Consider the following 25,047-nt stretch of genomic DNA (forward strand, 5'->3'; position numbering starts at 1 on the left):
TCAGTAAATTTAAGTCGTTGCTGATGCCTTGAACTGTTTTGAGGTGTCCTGGCAAGCCCGATGTCGTCAGATCTCGGAAACTTTAAGATGCTTAGGGCTGATCCTGCGTTGAGCAGGGGGTTGGACTAGATGGCCTGTATGGCCCCTTCCAACTCTATGATTCTATGATTCTAATTCAGCAGTGGAATGGGCTGCCTAAGGAGGTGGTGAGCTCCCCCTCACTGGCAGTCTTCAAGCAAAGGTTGGATACACACTTTTCTTGGATGCTTTAGGATGCTTAGGGCTGATCCTGCGTTGAGCAGGGGGTTGGACTAGATGGCCTGTATGGCCCCTTCCAGCTCTATGATTCTATGATTCTATGAAACGAAGCAGGGCTGACCCTGGTTAGCACTCGGATTAGAGACCTGCAAGGAACGCTGGGGAGGGTCATGAGGCGGAGGCAGGCCGTGGCAAACCTCCTCTGGATGCCTTCTGCCTGGCTGCCCAGAGAAGCCGAGGATCTTCTGGCCATACCGCATAGAAGCCATTCGATAAAGAAGCCATGATTATTAGTGGTCTGTTAGTGGCTCTTTGGGGTCTGTCTTCTAACAGGCTTTCTCTGGGTTTCGCTTTGGCTTTCTTAATCTGTTCCTTGACTCCATCAGATGGCTATTTTAGTTCCCAAAAAGTTTGGTGAGATTCTCTGCCGGTGGGATTAGATCAGGTCCAGGGATTGCGTAGACCCCGGCGATGCACAACGGATCATTTGATATGTTTAGGGCGGTAGCAGGCGGGGCACGTAGATATGCTTGCTTGGACGGTGTTGTCCAGGCATCCTTCTTGTCTAGGAGAAATGTCTTTCTGGCATCCGTTGGGTCACTGTCAGGCTGCTTGTGGGGTGAAAGTTGTTGAATGTGCCCCAAACTGCTTAAAGCCACCTGATATAAAAGCCACCTGAAATAGAAATGACCCTCTGGGGCTTTCCATTGCAAGCAGGGCTGCCAACTCCAGGAAATTGGGGGGGGGGGCTAAGGAGCGTGGGGTTTGGGGGAGGATGAGGAGGGGTCTATGCAAGGTTGTTGTTGTTGTTATGTGCGAAGTCGTGTCCGACCCATCGCGACCCCATGGACAATGATCCTCCAGGCCTTCCTGTCCTCTACAATTCCTCGGAGTCCATTTAAGTTTGCACCGACTGCTTCAGTGACTCCATCCAGCCACCTCATTCTCTGTCGCCCCCTTCTTCTTTTGCCCTCGATCGCTCCCAGCATTAGGCTCTTCTCCAGGGAGTCCTTCCTCCTCATGAGGTGGCCAAAGTATTTGAGTTTCAGGATCTGGCCTTCTACCTACGCAAGGTACAATGCCATAAAGTCTACCCTTCAAAGCTGCTTTCTGGCCAAGAAGAACAGTTAGACTGTGGGACTCTCTTGCTCCTTACAAAGCTGCTTAAGTTCTCAGTTCCATTTATTTACTAATTATTAGTTTTAGGTTTTATATACCGTCCCTCTCTATGTGCAGGTTTGTCGTGGTTCACAATATAATTAAGCTACTTTAAGAAGCCAGTGCATGTTTAAACTCTGCCAGGACATACCACACACCCTCAACAAGAGGAGAAATCGCAATCACTTCACTTAACATAATAAAGCCCAAGTTGATCATTCACTCCCTATCCGATTGGCCTTCCCTGGGGGTGTGCTGCCAATAGAAAGGGAGAGCACTCTGCCAATGAGGGTCAATCAGTTCAAACTGTACTCTGCCAATGAGGGCCAGTCAGTTCAAATTGCCTGCAGACAATTCACTCCCTGCCTGATTGGCCCTCCCTGGGGGCATGCTGCTAGCCTCCAGCTGGGAACTGGAGATCCCACTTCTGGGGTTTCTCAAAGACTGAAGAATATTTCAGGGGGATCTCAATGGTAAAAAAAAAGTTGAGGAAAGCTGACATAGAAGCAGGAATTGAGAAACCCTCTATAAGTTCTTTGCCAACCAATGTTTTCATGATTGATTTCATGTTTAATTGTAACATACAACTGTTTTATCTTACTTTGATATTGAAATGAACTGAAGAATGTACAGATTGAAAGGTTTGCGGTTCTTCAAGCAAATTTTGCTATCAATTAAATACTTTCATTGAGGGAAGAAACTGTGACAAGTTTATGAATGATTTGATTTTTATTGTGATTAGCAATTACTGCCACACAGAATTTCTCTTTGTTTCCCCCCTGGAACCTGGCATCCCGGCACCTCCATGGGATCCAAAGCCACCTCCCAAGTAGCCCTGCAACCTCTCTGGGGCACAGTGCCACAGAGATCCCCCCCTCCCAAGGAAGCCCTTTCACCTCCAGAAGCCTGAAGATGTGTTCCCAATGCAGAGCCCCCCCCCCCTCCAAAACAGCCTTCGTTCCCTGGGGAGCTGGTCTCTATCGTCTGCAGGTGACCTCCAATATTTCCAGGGTATTTCCAGGTCAGGAATGGTCCTTGAGGTTTGGAGGCGGAGCTTCAAGAGTCCAGGGGTGGGCAGGAGCTTTTGCCATGTAGACCCCAGGAAGGCCACAGTGCAGGTCTGCATCCTGGCACCCGTCGTTTCCATCCAATCCAGCATCTTGTCTCACCCAGTGGCCATCCAGTTCCTCGGGACATCCAACAATGGGGCAGAGAAACCTGATAAGAACATCAGAAGAGCCCTGCCGGATCAGACCTCCTGCCTCTGAATGTGGAGGTTCCCTTTGGTCTCCATGGGTAGTGATCGCCAAGAGACCTACCCCCTATAAATCTCTGGGGTTGGAGCCAGGAGTGGGTGGGATTTGGGCCGGAGAGGAGCCTCAGTGGGGCAGCAGTCCAATAGACCGTAGCAACAGCTAAATGCCTCTGGATCTGGGGAGGCCTCCGCCGGTCCTTTCCCCTCCTTTGCGCAGCCCCGACTTGCCTCTGCCCCTCCCAGTCCAAGCCCTCCTTCCCTGATATCGCCCTCGCTGGTCCGAGCCAGACACCCAAAGGCGAGAAGAGCTTCTGGTGCATTAATGGACGTGCGGACTTTAAAAGGGGCTCCGGGGCAGCTGCAGGGGAAATGGCCGCGAAGCAGAAGAGATTGTGTCTTAAAGAGCCGAGCGGAAGAGTCAAGCGGAAGGAGCCTGCTTCCACCTGGAAAACCACGGGGCTGTAAGGGCAGAGGTCTGCATGGTCCGGCCCCAAGCGAAGACAGTCTGTTTTGGAAGGTGAAGTTCTCGTCCTCAGGGTTGCATTGCTCGGGGTGACTCTAGCCAGGCCAAACATGGTAGTTCGCCTGAAATGGCGTTCCTGTTAGTGACACTGGGGCTTGAGCAGAAGAATTTACCTGTGGATAGTTGTGACCTTGGACTTTAATGGCTGGTTGCCACCCAGTGGCTCTGGGGCAGAGCCTCTGCTTAGTGCGTAGAAGGTCCCAGGTTCAATCCCCAGTATCTCCAACAAAAAGAATCCAGTAGGAGGAGATGGGAAAGGCCTCAGCCTTTGATCCTGGACAGACGTACCCACATTAGAGGGAGGGCTGCTGAAGAGGCTGGAATTCACACCGATGGCTAAATTCCCTTCCATAGGACTCAAATTTTGAGATATGTGCAGGCAGTGCAAAGAAGGCAAACGCAGGCTTGAGCTGTTTCAATACACAGGTGTCACGTTGAAATCGCAGGATGTCATAATCCCACTGAATACCACCTTGGTCAGACCCCACCCGGGGGAGGCCTCACTTCAAAGAGGAGGCGGACAAAATGAAGAGTGCTCAGAGGAGAGGGACGTGGATGGTCTGGGACCTGCAGACCACGCCTTAGCAGGAAAGGCTGAGGGACTTGGGAATGTTCAGCCTGGGGAAGGGGAGGCGGAGAGGGGACAGGAGGGCTCCCTTGAAGTACTTGAAAGGCTGTTCCTTAGAGGAGGGCAGGGAACAGTTCCTGTTGGCAGCAGAGGAGAAGACCCCCAGTCATGGCTTTAAGGTAGATATCAAAGGGAAACATTTCACAGTCTAGAATAGTCTAGCAATTGAATAGTCACAGAATAGTCTAGCAATTGAATCAGCTGCTTAAGGAGGTGGGGAGCTCCCCCTCACTGGCCGTCTTCAAGCAGTGGTGGGACAGATCCTTCTTCTGGATGCTTGAGGCTGATCCTGCACTGAGCAGGGAGTGGGACTAGATGGCCTCTGGGGTCCCTTCTCACCCTAGGATTCTAGGAGTCCAGTTCAGTAGTGGGATGGGCTGCCTGAGGAGGTGGGGAGCTCCCCCTCACTGGCCGTCCTCAAGCAGTGGCTGGACAGATCCTTCTACTGGAGGCTTGAGGCTGATCCTGCCCTGAGCAGGGGGTGGGACTAGATGGCCTCTATGGTCCCTTCCAAATTTCCAGGACTTTCCCATCCTGGAGTTGACTCCTTTAATACCAGGTTCAACCTATTTATTTATCTGAAACATTTGTAGTCTGCTTTGCTTCCAGACTGGGCTTCCAGGCAGTTGGCCACATACCATCATCAAAAGTGTTTACAACTCATCTATCGTATCAAACTACCGAGGTCAGGAACACAGACACCAAGCGTCCTCCTTGGGATACGATTCAGGCAAGGGCATTGCCTGCTCTCCCCAAAACTTAGAAAGGTTCATGTTGTCCAGGGCTAAAAATGCCTCCTGGCCTCAGTGTGCCGTCTGTAAAATGGGAGCATCGTCAAGACCTCCAAGTTGCCCTTGCAGTTGTCTGTTCTGAAGCAGCAGGAGCCACAACCTCCCCCTCCCCCTCCCCCTCCCCCTCCTCCCCCGCCAGGTCTGTTGAAGGTGCCGTTCCCAGAGGGGGCCAGCCAGGGACTTCCTGGGATGCAGGTGCCGGGGTGGGTCTCCCCGCTCCCCCGAGCAGAGGGGCCAGGAGCATTTTGTCTGCCAGGAGCGGTGAGCATCAGTGTGTGCCACACTTGTGTGTGTGTGTGCTGTCCAGCTCATTTGGATTCACGCTTGGGTGGAGCGGTCCTTCGTGGCCCCCCCTCGACTCACATGACCTTGCAGGTGTGTTTGGGAACCCTCTGCTGCAGGCGCTAATTAGTGGCATAGTGCGCGGGGCCCTGCTGAGCTTTTCACGAGGCTCGCTCGGCTTGGACGGGCCCATGTGTTTGACAGCGCTGCACAAACTGACACATCGCACAATGGGCCGGTTGCGTAAGGGACCGAGAGAGGGCTGGCGGGCCGGGCAGCCCTAGGGACCATCGGAAAAGTTTGGGAGGCTTGGGGAGGGAGAGGAAGGGCAGAGGACAGCGAGAGGGGCATCCTGCCCGGTCCCCAGAAAAGTCCCCCGGCCTGCACGACCGCTTCGAGGAACGGGGAGGGCCTTGCCGGGTCGGCCTCTGTCTCCCCACTGAGTGTACGCATCTTAGGGCTTTCGGGATGCCTGGACTGGGAAACAAACAAAAGGACGGGCAAAAGGAAATATTCATTTACCCAGCGAGTAATTGAAATGTGGAACTCACTGCTAGGAGCCATAATGATGGCCTCAGGCACGGACAGCTTTAAAATGGTGCTGGATGGATTCACGGAGGGAGGTCTGTCAGTAGCTACTGGCCATGGTGATTGAAAGGAACCTCCATGTTCAGAGGTAGTTGACCTCCGACCCAGTGCCAGGAGGCAACATCAGGGGATGTTGGCTTTCCCTAGTGACTGGTAAGCTTCTGTGCAAAACAGGAGGCTGGACTAGATGTATACGGCACTGGTCAGACCACACCTGGAGTACTGTGTGCAGTTCTGGAGGCCTCACTTCAAGAAGGACGTAGATAAAATTGAAAGGGTACAGAGGAGAGCGACGAAGATGATCTGGGGCCAAGGGACCAAGCCCTATGAAGATAGGTTGAGGGACTTGGGAATGTTCAGCCTGGAGAAAAGGAGGTTGAGAGGGGACATGATAGCCCTCTTTAAGTATTTGAAAGGTTGTCACTTGGAGGAGGGCAGGATGCTGTTTCTGCTGGCTGCAGAAGAGAGGACACGCAGTAATGGGTTTAAACTTCAAGTACAACGATATAGGCTAGATATCAGGAAAAAGTTTTTCACAGTCAGAGTAGTTCAGCAGTGGAATAGGCTGCCTAAGGAGGTGGTGAGCTCCCCCTCACTGGAAGTCTTCAAGCAAAGGTTGGATACACACTTTTCTTGGATGCTTTAGGATGCTCTGGGCTGATCCTGCGTTGAGCAGGGGGTTGGACTAGATGGCCTGTATGGCCCCTTCCAACTCTATGATTCTATGATTCTATGATTCTATGATTCTATGGACCATGGGTCTGACCCAGCAGGGCTCTTCTGATACTCTAATGAAGGCCTCGGCCTCTCTGCCCTGTTGTTGGCTCTCCAGAGGAACTGGCTGGCCCCTGGGTGAGACGGGAGGCTGGACTGGATGGATGGGTGCTCAGACCCAGCAGGGCTGTTCTGATGTTCTAAGTCCTATGAAGTTTGAAGAACCCCTATGAAAGAGACCTAAGAATTTGGAAGACCCTGCTTTAAATCTAGCATCCCCTGCAATCTTCTTCAGTGGCATTTGGCAATACCACCTTCTCTCAGGCCCACCCCCAATGCAATGTGATACTCATGGCCTGCCTTTCAGGGTTGTTGTAAGGGTTTCTAACACAGGGCCAGCAAAGCAATTTGTCAGTGATTAGTCTGTGTTAAATTACCTTGAGGCCTAGTGGAAAGGTTTAATTCATGCCTTACAATTCCCCGTTACTCTGCGTGAGCGTAAGTTAGTTGGCGAAGAAAGCAGGCAGGAAGAAAAGTAGGTTCCTTTGAAATGTGGCCATGGGAGAAGGGCTTTATGGATCCTGTGGACCACCCAGAAGACCAGTCGGTGGGCTCCAGGCCAAAGCAAGCCTGAACTCTCCCTTGAAACTAAAAAGACTAAACTGCTCACAGGAATGCTAGGAAAAACGGAAGGCGGGAGGGAAAGAGGAAGACGCTGCAGGAGGAAGCCATGAGGGGCCTCGTTGGCATGACCAGAGCTGGCTTGAATTTTCACCCCATGCAGCTGGCTTGAATTTTCACCATAGATCTTACCTTGCAGGGATGTTGTGCAGATAAAAGGCACATGAGGAAAAACCCAAGAAGGGCAAGTAGTAGAGCCCATAATGTCAACAGCTTTGGAGGAGGAGGAGGAGGAGGAGGAGGGGAGAATCAGACCTGGCTCTCCAGATTAGAGGCCGCCACTCCTAACCATGACATGACGCTGGCTTAAGGGGTGGCTGGACTCTTGCTCTTTTCTGCTGCTGCAGACACACCCACAGGGCTGCCCGTCCTGATCTTTTTCCCTCCCAGAAGGCCCAGGGTGGCTTCCCTGCAGTTCCATTCCCCGCCCTTGTCTCTTTTTAAAAAAATAATAATGTTGTTAATGATTCTTATTTTAACAAGAAAAAGGGGAAAGGGAAAAAGGAGGACAGAGAACAGACATATCTACTTCATGTCAGGAACCCAAAAGTTGATCTGCAAAACAATATTATAAAAAATCATTACAAATATTTATTAAACAAAGTGCAGCAATAATATATTAAAAGCAAAGTAGAAACGACATATTCCTAACTGTGCATGACAGAACAGACCAGATGCATTTGGACCCCCGAGGGTCTTCCTCGGAGGTCAAATGACTGTGTGAAATGCTCTTTTGTGCAAGATCAGCATCTACAGGCTTGCTGGGTGGCAAAGAAAAATCGGTTGAGTGTATCTCCAACTAGCGTTTCTAAAGTATCGGGTTCGGAGCCCACCTTCTTAAACACGTATTATCCGAGGCCCCCACTCTCAGCTTCCGCCTAACTCTACACCAAGAGGGCACTTCCAGGGGTGCCAGAAAAAGCTTCATGACCATAATTTGTTCAGTTTCCAGCGAATCAGGCCTCACTTGGAGTCCTGTGTTCAGGTTTGGGCACCACAACTGAAGAACAATGTAGAGAAACTGGAGCGTGTCCAGAGGAGGGCAACAAAGAGGGTGGGGGGTTGGAGACCAAGATGTAGGAGGAAAGGTTGGGGGAGCTTGGTCTGTTTAGCCTGGAGAGGAGACGACTGAGAGGTGAAACGATAACCATCTTCAAATACTTGAAGGGCTGTCAGGGAGAAGGTGGGGCAGAGTTGTTTTCTGTTGCCCCAGAGGGTTGGACCAGATGAAATTAATTCAAATGAAATTCCATCTAAACCTCCGGAAGAAGTTCCTGACAGGTAGAGCGGCTCCTCAGTGGAGCAGGCTTCCTCGGGAGGTGGTGGGGTCTCCTTCTTTGGACGTTTCAAGCAGAGGCAGACTGTGAGTGGGGGGGGAGCAAAAGGGATTGTGTCTCAGCTTGGCTCCTGTGGCCCTTTCTTGCATGCCCAGGGAAATGCTGATTGCCACTCTGGGGTTGGGAGGCAAATTTCCTCCAGGCCAGAATGGCCAAGGATTTTAGGTTTGGGGGGGGGGAGCATCATCTGGGCATGGAGTTGAGGGTCATTGTGGGTAGGCAGGTAGATGTGAATTAGAACGGTTTCTCAGTGGAATGGGCTTCCTTGGGAGGTGGTGGGTTCTCCATCTTGGGAGATTTTTAAACAGATGCTAGATAGATAGGGAATGTTCAGCCTGGAGAAAAGGAGGTTGAGAGGGGACATGATAGCCCTCTTTAAGTATTTGAAAGGTTGTCACTTGGAGGAGGGCAGGATGCTGTTTCTGTTGGCTGCAGAGGAGAGGACACGCAGTAATGGGTTTAAACGTCAAGTACAAGGATATAGGCTAGATATCAGGGGGGAAAATTCAGTCAGAGTAGTTCAGCAGTGGAATAGGCTGCCTAAGGAGGTAGTGAGCTCCCCCTCACTGGCAGTCTTCAAGCAAAGGTTGGATACACACTTTTCTTGGATGCTTTAGGATGCTTAGGGCTGATCCTGTGTTGAGCAGGGGGTTGGACTAGATGGCCTGTGTGGCCCCTTCCAACTCTATGATTCTGTGATTCTATAGCCATCTGACGGAGAAGCTGATTCTGTGAAGGTTCAAGGGGGTGACAGTGGATGAGCAAGAGGGTTTTGAGTGTCCTGCACAGTGCAGGGGGTTGGACTAGATGACCCAGGAGGTCCCTTCCAACTCTAGGATTCTGTGACTCACCTGAGGCTTCAGTCTCAAACCTCCAGACAGTTCCCCACCCAGAGGGAGCAACTGTGTCCCAGCGCATCATGCGTTGCTGCTGCAGTAGAGTTGGCACGTAAGCCGAAATACAGTGGAACGGCCTTGAAAAATCCCAAGTGAAAGAACCAAACAAGCACCATCAGATATCCATGCGGCCCTCTCTGGCACACAAGCACAACAGAAATGTATCTGTTCACGAAATGCCTCACATTTCACAGAAACGGGCTCTCAAATCATATCCGCAAATCCTGAAATGTTTTGAAGTGCCCAGGGCAGCCAATAGCTTGAGAAATCTGCAGGCCGAGTCATTGGGAGGAAAACCAAAGGGCACCTTCTAGTCCCTTCTAGTCCAGCTCCATGGTTTTCAAAACGATGCAGGTCCTGTCGCCCTTCTGTCCTCATAACAGTTTGTCCCGCAGGCAGACAAGAGCCAGGGGGATTCTGGCTTCGTTGAACCTTTGCCCAAAGCCTTATTTCTTGCAGTATTTTCAAATGTGCTGCCATCTTTTAATATTCATGTGTTAAGGGGATTTTAGGGGTTGCCTTGCTTTATCGCATTGCTTTATTGTAAACCACTGTGAGTCTCTTTGAGATAAAATAAATAAATGCCTCAACAGAAGGTGCTAAAAGACATATCAGTGAGTCCTGTACAATCACAGCAGTATTCCGGGGAAAATGTACAACAGAGTTCTACAGCATGATCCCAGCCAAGCTGAGCTCGTGGTTGTGTGCCAAAGAGAGATTCTTTGATATCTGATGGTGCTTGTTTGTTTTTTTGTGCTGCAGTAGAGTTGGCAACCACGTGGTGGGAGATCCCCCGGAATTACAACTGATTTCCAAACTGCAGAGATCAATTCCCCTGCTCTGGAGGGAGGGTTCCCCAGCAAGGTGTCCTCTCCTTCCCGAGGCCTGCCCTTCTGGGATCCACCTCCCAAATCTACAGGGATTTCCCAACCTGGAGTTGGCAGCCGTGTGATGGGGGGGGGGGGCTGAATCTGGGCCTCTCTGGCACTAGCAGCCTCCCCACAGGAGGTTGGGCTGTCTTTAGCGTTGGCTTCTTAATGTAGTCTCTGCCTAAATTGTAAAATTACTCCACGAGGTAGGGGGCCAGATCCAGGCTGGGGGACTCCGGATTTGGGAAGAGGACGGGGACCTCAGTGGGGTCCAGTGCCTCAGAGTCCAACCCCCACACACACAACACACACACACACACACACGAGCATCCATTTTCTTGGGGGGCCTGATCTCTGTAGACTGGAGATGAGCTGTACTTCTGGGAGGTCTCCAGGTCCCACCTGGAGGCTGGCACCCCTACCACAAGGCCCTCAACATCTATCCAAATGGCCCCTCCAATGCAACCTGGGCCAGAGGCACTTTTATTAATATTTTAAATGCCTTTATTAATTTTTGCCATCAGCCGGTTTTAAGTAGGGCTGACGGCCTCTTCCTCCCCTCTTAAGTCTTGTTAGGTTGAGCAGTTAGAAAGAGTGATCCCTTTCCCCGTTTTCAGGCTTTAGAGTTATTTAGTCGTTTGTCTTATTTATAATCTCACTTTTGGGCCGAAGCAGAGTTCAGCCGACAGCGCCGTGGGATGAGGGTCACGGAACCGACCACAGAAGCCTTAAACCAGAATGGAAGCACCGCAGAAGTCTTGACACGACACAGGAAATGCTCAGATCCTCCTTGCAGCGAGCTGTTCCCAGTGGCACGGACCACCGCCCCTAATCTTGCATCCAAACAGCTTTTGCTTCTGTACCTTGCAACATTTTGCAGCCTGCAGCCTCATGGCTTGCATAGAAAAGTTGCTAATTGTGTTGCTTGATCCGTGGGTTGTTGTGCTGGTGAGCCAGTGTGGGGTCGTGTGGATTCTAAGCAGGGTTTGATCCCCTGCTCCTCCTCCACATGCAGCCAGCTGGGTGATCGGCTAATCACAGTCCTGATAGTGCTGTTCTCACAGAGCAGTCCCATCAGAGCTGTCCCAGCCTTACCTACTTCACAGGGTGTCTGTTGTGGGGAAAGGAAGGGAAAGGCGATTGTAAACCACTTGGAGAGACTCCCTTTGGTAGAAAAAAGTGGGGCATAAAAATTAACTCTTCTCCTTCTTCATCCAAAGCAGCTGAATAAAGTTTGAGTTAAGGGCCACCTTTAAGATCAGCAAAGTCTTATTCAAGGGATGAACTTCCATGTGCAGGCATCTGAGGAGGTATGTTCAGACACGAAAGCTTATATATATCTTGAATAAAACTATTAGTCTTAAACGTGCCCCTGGACTCACATTTTGCCCTGTGTTACACTGAGCTCCTCTAAACCTCAATTAGAAGATCATCACGAAGTCCCTTGGGAGAAAGGGGAACTGAAGTTGCCCATAGGCAAGAGGTGGAAGGAAGAGTTCTGTGGCTTGGCCAGCATCCCTAGTGGTCAGAGACCCCGATGCTCCTGGCCGCAGTCCGGGCCGTCATTAGGCCTTGCAAAAGGACCACGAGGGAGCGATGCTCCAGTTCGGGAGGCTGCACTTTGCAGAGGAGCCCTGAAGCTCCCAATTGGGAGAAGGGGAACCCCCCCCCCCACAGATGCCAGGAAGAAGGGGGGGCGAGGGAGGGGAAGCAATTAGCGCCGGGCTGGGGTTGGGCCGCCGCCCCCTTTGTCAGCACGGTCAATTTCCTCTGCTCCTTGCCCCCCCCGCCCCCTCCCCCCGCCCCGCGGGAGTTAATCAGGCGCAATTGTCAAGGGTTAATTCAGACGGTCAAGGATGGAGCTGCGAATTTGGGCAGGGGGCGGCGGGTGCGAGGAGAGGCCAGCTCAAAGGCCCCTTGCTCGGCTGCCTCCCCTCCCCTGCCCTCCCCGGCTGCGGTTCTTTAATTTGCGGAATCAGCACTTCCCCCTTCCCCACCTTCCCCCTCTCCTCTGACTCCCCTCACCTCCGCCCAGGAGCCCCCGGCCCACCCACTCCGCCGGCCGAGGAAGAGTTAAAGTCCCCTTTTTTCGGACCCACTCAAGCCCTTAATGATGTGAATGGGTGTTTTCCGGTGGTGGGCCCACTGCCCCCCCTCGTCCCCCTCCCCCTCCATTATAGGGAAGCCTCAATAGGCCCTTTGCAAGCGGAGCGGGGAGGGGAGGGGGCCGCAGGGCTGCTTCCTCGGGAGGGCTGCGGGCAGAAGAGGGCGGGGTCCTGCCAGCCTCTTCCAGTGATCTCTTCGCCCGCCGCAGTCCTGCCTAACCCACCCATCGGACACCCTCACGCCTCGGGCCCCTGGAGGGCCTCCAGAGACCCTCCTGGCACCCCAGGTCCCCACCGATGCCTTTCCAGCAGGTGCCTGCCAAGGTTTTGTAGGAGGGCCTTTGCCCAGCGGGGCCTTCTCATTGGCTACTGGAGGACGGACGGGCTGTGCAGATGTTTAAGACCACAGACGAGGGGGGGCTCCCCCGCACAACTGTAGCTGTGGCCATCGTGGGGGGCTGGCGTAGTCTCCTGCCGCAGCCATTTTGTCGCTGCCCGCGTCAGGATTCCAGGTTCAAAAGGGTCGGGGACCCCTCTTGAGTGACGCCCCAAGTAACCAGGCAGCAGATGGCTTGGGTAGTTCCTGGAGATGAGCCTGGGAAGAGCCGGGTTTGGGGAGGGACCTGGGCTTAGAAATCAGTATGGGGGCGGGGGTAGTCTCCAGGCCCCACCTGGAGGTTGGCAACTCAGAGAGGTGTTTCCCCTGTGTTCTTCCATGGGCTGTTACCCACAACCGAGACTGCCTCAGATCATTCCAGAAACTCCTCCCGTCATGTAGCTGCCTGCTGAGTCTGCACTGGGGTCAGCTAGTTTCCCTTGGCTCTGACTGGCAGCAGCTCTCCGAAATTTGAGGCAATGGAAGGCCTCATGTGGCACCTACTATTCCCCCCTCCCCCCCCCCCACCCTTCAGCAAGAGACGCCAGTGAGAAAAATGGGGACTCCGTGCATGGAAATCCGGCATGGTGTCATGGTTAGGAGTGCGGACTTCTGATCCGGCAAGTTGGTTGAATTCCCCACTACCCCCCCCCATGCAGTTAGCTGAGTGACCTTGGACTCCTCACAGCCCTGATAAAGCTGTTCTGACCGAGCAGCAATATCAGGGCTCTCTCAGCCTCAGCTCTCTCATAGGGCGTCTGTTGTGGGGAGAGGAAAGGGAAGGCGACTGTAAGCCGCTTTGAGACTCCTTCAGGTAGAGAAAAGCAGCATATAAGAACCAACTCTTCTTCTTCTTCAGTAATCTCAGGTCTCTCTCAGCCTCCCCTCCCTCACAGGGTGTCTGTTGTGATGTTCACAAACTCTCCCCCTGGCCTGGCACCTGGGAAGCGCCTCGCAGAAAGGACTCACAATGGCCTCCTGAACCAATTTCTATGGCAGAACGAGCCCCGTGACATTTGGAAATGTGCTAAGCTCACCTTTCACCCAGTCGCTCTGCTGCCACCGCAAATGATGTCACTGGACTTCTCTGTGCAGCTGGGAGGGGGCGGGGGGGCATATGCACATGCTGGTGGGGGGCATGCGCAGAAGATTAATCCCATGTTAATTACAGATTAGGCGATGTGGCCAATAGGTATGTGTGAGGAGCACATGAGAATGACGCCCCTGGCGCAATGTGGCGTGCCCGTTGTCCGTGCCCTTGCAAAACATGGGTGTGGCCCCCAGCCTTTTAAACCTAGAAAGGTTCCCCACAACAAGCACCATCATGTGTTTTTAAGGCTCCAACACACACACACCCCGGCCGGGCCTCCCCTCCCCTTCCGCGGATGCCCTCTCTCCGCTCACAGCAGGGGCAAACCCGGCCCAGATTGCAGATGTGTGAGCTCAACCGGCCCTACTGAGGAGGTTGTGACCCTTACAGATATGGTGGCTGTATCTGTCAGACCTAATGGAGCTCGGCCTGCAAGATGTGGGCCACTGAGGTGGGGGGAGACGGGGGGGGGGGGGAGTCACTGGCTCAGATGCGCCTCTCCTGGAACCCCGGCAGAAGTGCAGGGATGCAGCTGGGCAGTGGGGAGTGTGGCTTCTTTGAAGAGCCAAGAGAGGGGCAGGGGAGGGGCTGGGGGGGGAGGCTCCACCCGAAGACACGGCCGGCCCTTCCAGAAAGCCCTGAGGAACGAGAGGTCCATGTAAAACCTGGTGGCTCAACTGAACAATGCAAAACATACAAGGTGTTTTTTTCAACCATGTGTGTTTTTTTTTTTACAAGGATATGTCAGCCATGTCGTTTGTTTGCTTCCATAGAAGCCCTGGCGAAGCAGTGGGTGGGTTTTTCTGTCCTCCTGGTGCTTTTGCAGGCCCATAAACCAACGTGCAGAGCTAGAAAAACAGACTCAGTCTACCGAATCAGTGGCAGTAGGCGGAAACGGAAGAGAGACCAGTTTGGGGAATAGGTCCTTGGGTGATGGAGCTACAGAACACACTAATTTCCAGACTGCTGCTCTAGAAATATGTGCTGTTGTGTATTTTAGCCTCGGGTGGGGATGGTGTTTGGACAGTCAAGTAGAATCCTAGAGGCGGAAGGGGCTACAGAGGCCATCTGGTCCAACCCCCTGCTCAAGGCAGGTTCAGCCTAATGTTTTCTGCTGCCCCAGAAGTTCGGGCCAGAACCAAATGGATGGGCTCAACTCAATAGAGTTTCTGGTTGAATATCAAGAAGGACCTCTTGACCGAGCAGTTCCCCAGTGGCTCAGGCTTCCTCGGGAGGTGGTGGGTGCTCTTTCTTTGCAGCAGAGGCTCGATGGCCATCTGACAGCCATCCTGATTCTGTGCATTTAGGCAGATCGCAAGGAGGGGGAGGAGCCGGGGCTCAGCTCTCGTGGACAATTTCTCTCTTGCAAAAGTTGTCAGACGCCGGCTGGATGCCCGCTATCGGAATGATTTATCGCTAGGGATGTGCAGTCCTCCCCGACATTTCCTGGCTGGCTCCACCTCCTAGAGCAGCCATTGTTGAGACAGAATTCCAAAGCTGCCTGGGCTGGAAGCGGTTGGGGACCCCCTGCCATCCAACGTCCTGGCTCCTCTCCACGCATGGGTCCAGCTCACGTCCAGCGGGCCTCGCTAGGAGAAGGGCACTTCCAGCACACTAGGTGTGAGCCAGACAAACTCTGCTCCTTGCTCTCTTCTCCTCCAGCAGTTCCTGAGTCTCCACAAGCTTTCCCTTTGCCTGTCTTTTTTCTCAGGGAGACCCAATAATTCCCTCCTTTTCTCCTTCCTTCCACAGCCTACAAGACTGTGTGTGGTGTGAACGGCCCGCTGGTGGTGCTGGACAATGTGAAGGTAATAATAATAATAATATTAATAATACCCGTGCGGTGTAGTGGTCAAGAGCAGCAGCTTCTAATCTGGCGAAATGGGTTTGATTCCTTGCTCCTCCACATGCAGACAGCTGGGTGACCTTGAGTTTGTCACAGCCCTGATAAAGCTGTTCTCACACAGCAGTTTCTCTCAGAGCTCTCTCAGCCTCCCCTCCCTCACAGGGTGTCTATTGTGGGGAGAGGAAAGGGAAGGAGATTGTAAGCCACTTTGAGACTCCTTCAGGTAGAGAAAAGCGGCATATAAGAACCAATTCTTCTTCTTCTTCTTCTTCTTCATTTATAACCCACCATTTCCCAAAGGCTCATGACAGATAACAACAAATTTATAAACAATAAAATAGTCCAAAATAATTCTATAGCAATCATAAGTATTGAAATCATAAATGGATTAATATTCCCATTTAAAATTAAATCTTTTTAAAAGCTGCCTGCTTCTCTCTCTCGTGAGAGGGTGGCAGGTGTACATAAATGTAAGAATCGGGGTTGGAGGGAAGTTGTGTTATATGTTGACTGTGTTATATGTTAGGCTGTTCTGTGTATCCCCACTGATGTTACATGTAAACAGCTCTGAGCCATATGGAAGGGCAAAATTAAAATCTAATAAATAAAAATAAAAATAACTAAGCTTGACGGATGCTTTGAGCAGGGAGGCCGGAGTCCCAGCATTATTTCCAGCCTCCCCCACAGGCCTGGCGGAACTGTCCCAAGTCCAGAAGGGCCCTGATCTCTCCAGGCAGAATGTCCCGCCAAGCCAGGGGTTGTGGCCAGTTTAACCTGTTTGGGTCTGCGGATCTTAAGCTTCTGGTCAATTTTTAAAAACCCAAACCTGGCATAGTGAAGGTTGGCTGCGCCGGGATGGAAACCAATCCACCAAGGAAGCTTCCAGAATAATTGAAGCCTGCTGTCAATCAAGCCCCAGGGCCGCTTCGGTCAGCATCAGGAATAGCTTGAACTGGAGCTCTGCAGGGCAGAAGGCAAGCAGGGACAGGGGGCTGCCAGCTCCGGGGTTGGGGAGGGGAGGGGGAGGGCTACAACGCCATGCAGTCCACTGCCCAAAACTGCCAACCCACCTGGAGGCTGGCGGCCGTACGTGTCGGGGGCCGGATTCCTTGCACACCGTGGTACCTGGCGCCATTGCTTTGGGAGCAGCCCACCTCTCCACTCCTACTTCCATCCATGTGGCTGCGGCCCTTGACTGCTTGCAGGAGGGGCTGGGCCCCCAATCAGGCCAGACCTTGACATGTCTGTCTTGCAGCTGTGAAAGGCTCCAGAGAGAGAGACAGAGAGAGAGAGAGAGAGATCAGCCGCGTCTGGGGAGATACCTGCCGGCCTCTCGGACTGCAAAGGCCCAGCTGTATTGGCTTCAAAGGGTGACCTCTAGTGGCCACACAGACGAATTGGCGGCAGCAATTTTCAGAGCCAAAACTGCCAAGCAGAACCCGGGGCTTTGGGGCGGCCGAAGAGGGCACCATCCTTACAGCAAGGGGTCAGAAGGTTTGGGGAAGCCGCTCCGTTCATTAGATCCAAACAGCCTGTCAAGGCAGGGGGTGATTTAAGTCGGGTGTGATGGACACCTGTCCATTCAGCAACCTCTGAATGTCCTCACAGTATATAGGTCTAATTTCGTTAAAAGGTTCGTGGCTTTAGGCTTCTTTTATTTTTGTTCTTGGAGCGTCTCTCTTCTAGGCCAGCCCTGTCCAGTTTCCCAGGTTCAAATGCTACTTGTTGGTTGGCTGCTTTACTTAGTGGAACTGGGGTGAGGAAGGGTTGATTGCACTTTATTTCGATTTATTTGATTTATAAGGCCACCCCTCTCTTGGCTTTTATACCCTGCTTCTATCTGCCTGAAGAAATCTCAAAGCAGGTTACCATTGTGTTCCTTTCCTCTCCCCACAGCAGGATCCCTGTGAGGGAGGTCTTGCTGAGAGAGCCCTGATAAAACTGTGAGAACAGCTCTATTAGGACTGTGACTGGCCCAAGGCCCCCCCAGGTGACTCAGTGTGGAAAAGGAGTGGGGAATCTAACCTTGCTCTCCAGATTAGAGGCCACTGCTCTTAACCAGGGACTACCAGCGAATCCTGGGCCTTTATTCTCTGTCTGTTATTGGATACTCATCCTTGTAAATGAATAACTTAAAGATGCCTGCCTTTCTAGGTTTGTCAGCCTCCAGGTGAGGCCTGGCGATCTCCTGGACTCACAACTGATTTCTAGACAAGGGAATTCAGTTCCCCTGGAGAGAACGGCTGCTCGGGGAGGGTGGTGTCCGCTGCCCTTACAGGGGGCTGAGCTCCTCCCTTCCCCAGCCACAAATCTCCAGCGTTGTCAACTCGAGGTCAACACCAAGCCGAGGAAGAAAAAAAGTTTCTTATCTCCAGCCTCTTCAGTTATAATCAGCAAAGACAACCTCCTAGATCCCAGGTTCATGGGGAGTTTTGTGATGGAGCAGTTTGTCTCACCTTTTTAGGAACTTTTAAGGAGTTTGACATATTTTGAAGAAAATGTGTATATTATTTGGATGATGTTAGCCACCCTGAGACCATGGCCAGAGATGGGTGGCCTAAAACTCCCACAATAAACAAACAAATGAATGACTTGGTAACAGCTCGTTTTCGTTGTGGGACACATAACCAGTAAATTCCGGCAGAGCTCAAAGTCTCCTGGATAGCAGACAGGGATTCGACCAACAAATTTGATCCTGCACTCAATGGGGAGTCGGACTATATGGCCTGCATGGGCCCTGCCAACTCTAGGATTCTATTATCACCTGGTCCTTTTTAACTGGAGGGGCCAGGGATTGAACCTGGGACCTTCTGCATGCCAAGCAGAGGCTCTGCCACTGAGCCACTATTTCCCCCCCACACCACCGTCCATTTTTCATTTTTTAAAATGATTAATTATATCCTTTTAAAAAGTCAGCTTGCAGCCCTAATAGTGTTCCAAATGAGGATTGAGGATGAAAAGCAATCAAAGCCAGCTTCTCCCCCCCCCCCCCAAAATCAAATAATTAAGCCAACTCTTCTGTCTCAGGTGGAAAGAACTTCCCAGCTGTGGTTACTTGCAAGTAGGACGTTGCTTGAAATTCATCCCTGGCTCACAGGGCCAGTATCAATGTATAATAATTTGGAAACCACTGTTAAATAAAGCTCCAGAAATGCTACACGCCAGCCGCCTGGAGGGCTGCCGGGTAGACGGTTGGCTAATGAATGTTTTGCCCCAATAAAACACTAGGCTGGCCCTGCAGCCCGTGAGGCCGGCATTCTCTTCTCGCTGTGGCAAAGCAGATTCCGAGGAGAAGAGCAACAGGGCTTCCCTGTTGTTTGCCTCCATCATCTGGTTCAGCAAGATATACTCCCTCTTGATATGGAGGTTCCATTTTGCTCACAGCTGTTAGCCATTGACTGACCACCAGCAATGGAACACTCTAGAGCAGGGGTAGTCAAACTGCGGCCCTCCAGATGTCCATGGACTACAATGCTGGCGAATGCTGGCAGGGGCTCCTGGGAATTGTAGTCCATGGACATCTGGAGGGCCGCAGTTTGACTACCCCTGCTCTAGAGCAATGGTGAGTTTAGCTTATTTCCTTGGGAAATAAGTTGCATTAAAATCAGCGGGGCTTAATTTCCAAATAAATCAGTTCAGACGTGGAGCAAGAAACAGTGGAAATGAAGAACAGACCTAATTTCTGGCGCCTGCCGTCCAAAGTAAGTTAGCTTGACAGGTCTGTGAGTCGGCTACGGAGGTGCCGGATTTAAGCAGCCTCCCCCCCTCCAGAAGCCAGGAGTGTGTGCCATCTCCACTTGACGCCCGCTCAGGGCATGGCTGGGCAGGATCATTCCAGGCACGCTTTGTACTGGGATCTGTGCCGGAGGGGGGTTAATTAGATCAATTAAGCAGCTGGATCACAGAGCCTTCCCCCCCCTCCTTTGGCAGCACTTCAGGTCCAAAGTACAGGCTCAGGAGAGGAGAAATGAGGCGCGTTTACAAGGAGACGCCGAGCCAGACCTGCAAGTGGGAGGTCATGCTGAGCAAACGAAACCTCCATGCTCAGAGGCAGTATACCTCTGAGGGCCAGGAAATAGGGATAGGCAGTAGCAGTTTATCCATGCAGAACATGTAGCACGGGCTCTGGGCCCCGTGGTTCCAGGGCCCCATGTGGGGCCTCCCATCCCACGGATGTGTGGCCAAGTAGCGTAGCCAGAGCCGAAGAGCCGTAAGCCCTCACAGCCACGGCCCCACACCAGAACCACATGGGGCACCCCTGGCTGCCCATCGGCACTCCCACTGGCTTCCTGTCTCCGTTGGCCACAGGCCAGATAAATGTGGTTGTCGCTTTAGATGTTCAAGAAACGTTTTCAGCAAAGCGAAGCTGCCGGTTGCTTCCTATCCCAGAGGGGGGGGGGGGGCTGCAGTTAAGTGTGCCACACCGGAAACAGCACCAGCTGTGCCTGTGAGGGCCCTGTGAATCCTGAAACCAGCAGGTTTGTAGAGGGCTACGTTAAGCATAAGACTGGCGGAGGCAAAAGCTCCCCCCCCCCACAGGCTCTCCCTGACAGTGGCTGCCCCCCCCCCGTGTCCTCCCCAAACGTCTGTGTGGCTGCTGGGCCCATTTTAAGAGCCAGGAGTCAACCGGACGGGGGTGAACGTGCAGGTGGTAGCTCAATGGGCTTCAGCAAGAACAGCTTGATCCCTGCAGCCCCCGAGAGACCAAGGAAGAGGGTTTTTCAGGCTATAAGTGTTGACAGTCAAATTTCCCCCGCATTTGGCAAAGGGAGCTTAGACTCTTGAAAGCTTGTTCCCCACCCCAATCTTGGTGCCGCTGGACTCAAATCCAGCTGAATGAGTCAGGAGTGGTGGGTGGGGGGAACCTAAAATAGTTGCCAGGGGCTGTGAAAGGGCCTCTCTAAATGGACCTGCAGCCTGGCCTGTGGTTCCCGTGCGCGGCAGAAGGGAGCCCGTGGGGGCTGAATCTCTCCGCTCGAATAAGGAGGTCTGAGTGGGCCAGGGAAGGGTGGGAGGTCCTGGCGGATGGCTCAGGGGAAGGAGCAGCCGAACAGCCTCACTCGGACCACTCTCCCAGTGAGAAATGATTAATGGGTTTGGGCTCTTTTTAGGGTTCCTTTTTGGGGAGGGAGCGGTCAAGGGAGGAAACAGCCGAGGTTTTAAAAGGATGCCTGCAGGAGAGAAAGTGGAAGGGAGAACTTTTCTCTGTCTCTCAAACTACGAGGACTGGATGGGTGGTTGATTCACTTTGACATGTGGTAGAAAAGCACCTTTTCCTTACATCTGTCGGCTGAGGATGACCGGGACCTCCGACACTTACTTACCAGGTGCAGATCGATAGAGAGAAGCCAATTTCGTGGGGCGTGAAAGAACGCGGAGGAAAGATCTCAGCCCCGACCCCGTTCTCTTGGAGACCTGTCAGTCTGGGGGCAGAGTTGTCTCAGCCCCACCCCCTCCCTCCCACACTCATGGGTAGACATTCCCCCAATCCCGGTATAGCTTTGAAAGTTTTTATCCAAGCCTATTCATGATGATCGATCTTATCAATAAAGTCGCTTAGATACCTGACCATTTATTATGGGTTCCAAAGACATTTTGGAACCAAGGCGATGACATTTTCTCAAAAGTGTATTCGGCAAGCATCGAATTTAGGGGGAAGGGAAACCTGGAAAAGGAGGGGCCAGTTTCCTCTTTTTTAAAATCGAGTTCATGGTCTTCCCACAGGAATCGACTGCTCTGTATAGCTTGCTGGTTTTTGCCAGCTGCAGTCTAGGAAATCCGTGAAGATTTGGGGGGGGCAGTGCCTGTGGAAGGGGTAATTTGCAGAGGGATTTCTCCCAGAACCTGGAGTATAACATAGAGTTTGCCTTCCAAAGCTGCTTGAATTCTTCGAGACCTCCAAGCCCCACCTAGGGGTTGGCAAACCTGCCTGTGACACATGACTGGTTTCATCTAACACGCCCCGACATCCCAGGGAACAGAGTCCGGGGGCACCTTTAAGACCAACAAAGATTTATTCTAGGCGGGAGCTTTCGAGTGCAAGCACTCTGTGCTTGCACTCAAAGCTCCCTCCTTGAATAAATCTGTGTTGGTCTTAAAGGTGCCTGACCGGGCTCAGATTGTGTTGTGCTCCTTCAGACCAACATGACTACCCACTTGAATCTATCCCGGGGGACAGGCATTCTTCCACCTTTGCAAAGGGAAAAGAGACTGTGCCCCCCACCCCACCCCACCCCGGAAGCCCAGAGGGTCCCCCACACGCTCTTCCTGGCTGTCCGGAGGTCTGACCCTGCTTTTCTTCCCCTCTTTGCAGTTTGCCCAGTTTGCGGAGATCGTCAACTTCACCCTCCCCAACGGCACGCAGCGGAGCGGGCAGGTCTTGGAGGTGGTGGGCTCCAAAGCCATCGTCCAGGTAGGGGGAGAAGGGGCTGCGGGTGACCATCACCTGAGGCATGATCCCAGTGCAAGCCCACCACCCATGCACCTGCGCCCCCCTCCCTCCAGGTGCAGGCCATGGTTTGGCGGCTCTGTGTGTAGAGCAGTTCCCTGGAGAAAATGGTGCTCTGTTGACCTGTGGAATTCACTGCTGCAGGAAACGTTGGCAGCTGCCAGCACAGGAACTGAGCAGAGGTCTCTCCATGGCTGTGAGCCATGAGGTGGTCTGCTCTGTCCAGGGCAGGGACACTCTAGCACAGAGAGATTTTAAGGAGAAACTCCATCCCTGGTACATTTCGATGCTTCTGGTTATTGTAGCAACATTAGTACCCCCCCCCCCAAGAAATTGGCAGCCTTCAGTTTCTCCTACCCACAAGCGGTTTCCTTCCAGGCCAGCCCATCTTTGACAGCTCCTGCAATTTTCAAATCAACGTTCTATGACTGACCCTTCTCCCTTCCACCAGTAAGGAACATGTGCTGGACCCCATGTGCAGACCACTCTGTAGATGTCTGAGTCACAGGTCACGCCACTGGCTTGGAGTCTGGCAGATCAAAAAGTGACTCATGCACTCAGTGCGTTAAATGCTGCCTTGCTCAGGCTGCCCCTGGAGTGCTGCGTGCCATCCTGGAGGCTCATTGCAGCAGGGATGCAGGCAGAAGGGGGGGGGAGAAGAGAGCGATGGGGACGGTGTGGGGCCTGGGGGCCCAGCCCTGTGAGGGAGGGGGGAGGGGGCTTGGGAAGGCTCGGTCTGGGGAAGAGCCTGATGGGGGGCAGGACGGCTGTTCCTGTTGGCAGCGGAGGGCAGGACTCGCAATCATGGGTTCAAATTACGGGCAGAAAGGGACCGGCTGGATCTTAGTGAAAGCTTTTTTACAGCCAGAGTAGTTCTGCAGTGGAATTGTCCGCCCAGGAGGTGATCCTCCCCCTCCCCAGCCACCTCCAAGCAGCAAAAAAAATAGTTTGTGTGTACATAAATGTATGCAATAATACAATCAAAAATGCATCAAAAATTGTGTCTTGTTTATTATCATGTACTATGTATTATAGAGCATTTCTCCTTTGACTCCGAAGGACTGGAAAATAAACGGGATGTAGAATTTGTGATTTACTTATTATTGTATCATTGCATACACCTACGTACACAGAAGCTATTTTTTGCCGTTATCTCCTTTGTGTGCTCCGATTGTTTGGGGATGTCTCCAAGCAGCAACTGGACGAAAGCCTGTAAGGGACGCTTGAGGGTGAGCCAACATTGAGCAGGGAGTTGGACTAGATGGCCTCTATTGGCCCTTCTGCGATTCTATGCCTGGAAGCAGGTGGCTGCCAGGTGTGCAGCTGGACAAGGCAGGCCTCGTATAGCTCAGGGCAGTGGCACCCACGGGCATTGTCCACCCCTCTGAGGAGCAGCAGGTGCCCTCCCCGGAATGCGTGTCTCCGAAAGGGCCCTGACCTTTGGTCACTCAGCCGGCTGTGCGCTGTGATGGTCCGGGAGACCCTCTCCGCTCAGATTAGTGACGCCTCGAGCACCGTCCAGTTACGGAAAGGTAGTGGCCGAGCTGACCTGTCGGGGACCTCTGCTGGCAAGGCGCAAAACTCCACTCCCCTAATGCCGCGGAGACCTCTGCAGCGCCCTCCTAATCCTATTAAGGAGTCGGCCTGGCCAGCCTTTGGCAGAAGCAGCTTAAGGAAAAGCCCGAGGTTGATTGAGCCGGCTGGCTGGGGAGGGCGGGGGGCGAAGGTTTCCACCCCCCCTCCCCTCCACCCACACACCCCTGGCTGGCGCAACAGCTGGCAGATGTGCGAACATTCTTTCACAAGGGGCCACACAGATCCCATTAGAGTGGTGGTCCAGAGGTCAATTAATGCGGTGTCAAATATTATTCCGATCAAAGGGCCTCCGGGGGGCGGTTCCTGGGGGGTGGTTTCGGCGGCCTCTGATAGGATCCAATTAGAAGGCCTCTTTGCCTTCTGTGTGCTCATACGAATGTTGACACCGCTGCTTTCTGGGTTGTAAAGCGGAAAGGAAGCTGGGACCAGGCTCCAAGACCCTCTGATAATAGGATTGTTCCCAGAAGGTTGCATTAGTGGTCTCCAGTAGAACAGCCTAAGCACGCTGAAGACCCACAAGAGCTTTGGGGTAGAAGCTGGCAAAAGTCACAGTGTCTGATGAAGGGAGGTGACTCTTGAAAGCTTATCCCCCCCCCCCCCTGAAATCTTGTTTTTCTCCAAGGCAGTCAGCTTGGTGTGGTTAAGAGTGACAGCTTCTAATCTGGTGAGCCAGGTTTGATTCCCTGCTCCCCCACATGCAACCAGCTGCATGACCTTGGGCTAGTCACAGTCCTGGTAAAGCTGTTCTGATGGAGGAGTAACATCAGGGCTCTCTCAGCCTCCCCTCCCTCACAAGGTGTTTGTTGTAGGGAGAGAGAAAAGTGGCATATAAGAACCAACTCTTCTTCTTCTGCTGGACTCGGATCTAGCAGCAAGCAGCCTTGAGCGCATGGCCCTGATCCTGCCAGATATAAAGTCTGAGAGGAAATCCTCTAGAGAGTAGGAGAAGGACGTCACCAGACTCTAGGAATGGCAGCTCATGGCTTTTAAACACAGAGGCTGAGTCAGACCACCCAAAGGTGCTGGCTAACCTCTGGAGAGCACAAAAGGTATTGCTCCTAGTCATTCATTGGCATCACAGTGCAAAGCCAGGATGCGTCCCCTTTCCATTTTCCATAGCATTTACTTGAAGTTCAGGGTTCTGTCCTTTGTCGTGGCATTTGGAGTTGGCTGGAGCAACGCTTGCTTTCCTTGAAGAGCTCTCCAGGGTGCTGAAATGCCTGCTCTCTGTCCTCCCTGCTAGATGCTTCCCCCAGCTTGTTCTTTCCCCAGCTTGTTCTTTCCTGACATCCTACAAGCTAGCCGGCTGTCTGGAGCGAGAAAGACTGCAGTGGCTCTGCCCTGAACAGGGACACACCCCTGCCCTGAACAGGGAGATCAGCCTTCATCTTCAGGACAGGAAGGAGGGTTCTGGCAAACAACAGACTGGAAAGACATCGGGGCAAACTTGGAAATGGGCCTCCCAGAGCAAAACTTCCAGGGGGAGCACAGAGAGAAGGAAGCGAAGATGGCCTCAGCGCCACATGGCTTTAGGACCTCCTCCCATCCCGAGAACAGGCCGAGAGGCCTCTCCCCCCCCACACCCCCCACCCCGCCTTTCCTCTCT

The 25,047-nt window shown here is 52.7% G+C and overlaps 1 protein-coding gene and 1 non-coding gene across 2 annotated transcripts in view; one reads left to right on the forward strand and one right to left on the reverse strand.

The window, feature by feature from the left end:
- The window catches only part of ATP6V1B1 (ATPase H+ transporting V1 subunit B1), a 41,150-nt gene that overhangs the window by 2,896 nt on the left and 13,207 nt on the right, over positions 1–25,047 (forward strand). Inside the window, exons 2-3 of the mRNA XM_077301320.1 lie at positions 15,304–15,359; positions 21,711–21,809. Coding sequence (XP_077157435.1) covers positions 15,304–15,359; positions 21,711–21,809 — 155 coding nt within the window. The remainder of the gene's footprint in view (positions 1–15,303; positions 15,360–21,710; positions 21,810–25,047) is intronic.
- On the reverse strand, positions 18,177–18,254 carry TRNAA-GGC (transfer RNA alanine (anticodon GGC)). The gene has a single exon. It is a non-coding gene; the product is annotated as a tRNA-Ala (tRNA).

This window comes from Paroedura picta, chromosome 10 (assembly GCF_049243985.1).
Source record: "Paroedura picta isolate Pp20150507F chromosome 10, Ppicta_v3.0, whole genome shotgun sequence".
NCBI classification, from domain to species: domain Eukaryota; kingdom Metazoa; phylum Chordata; class Lepidosauria; order Squamata; family Gekkonidae; genus Paroedura; species Paroedura picta.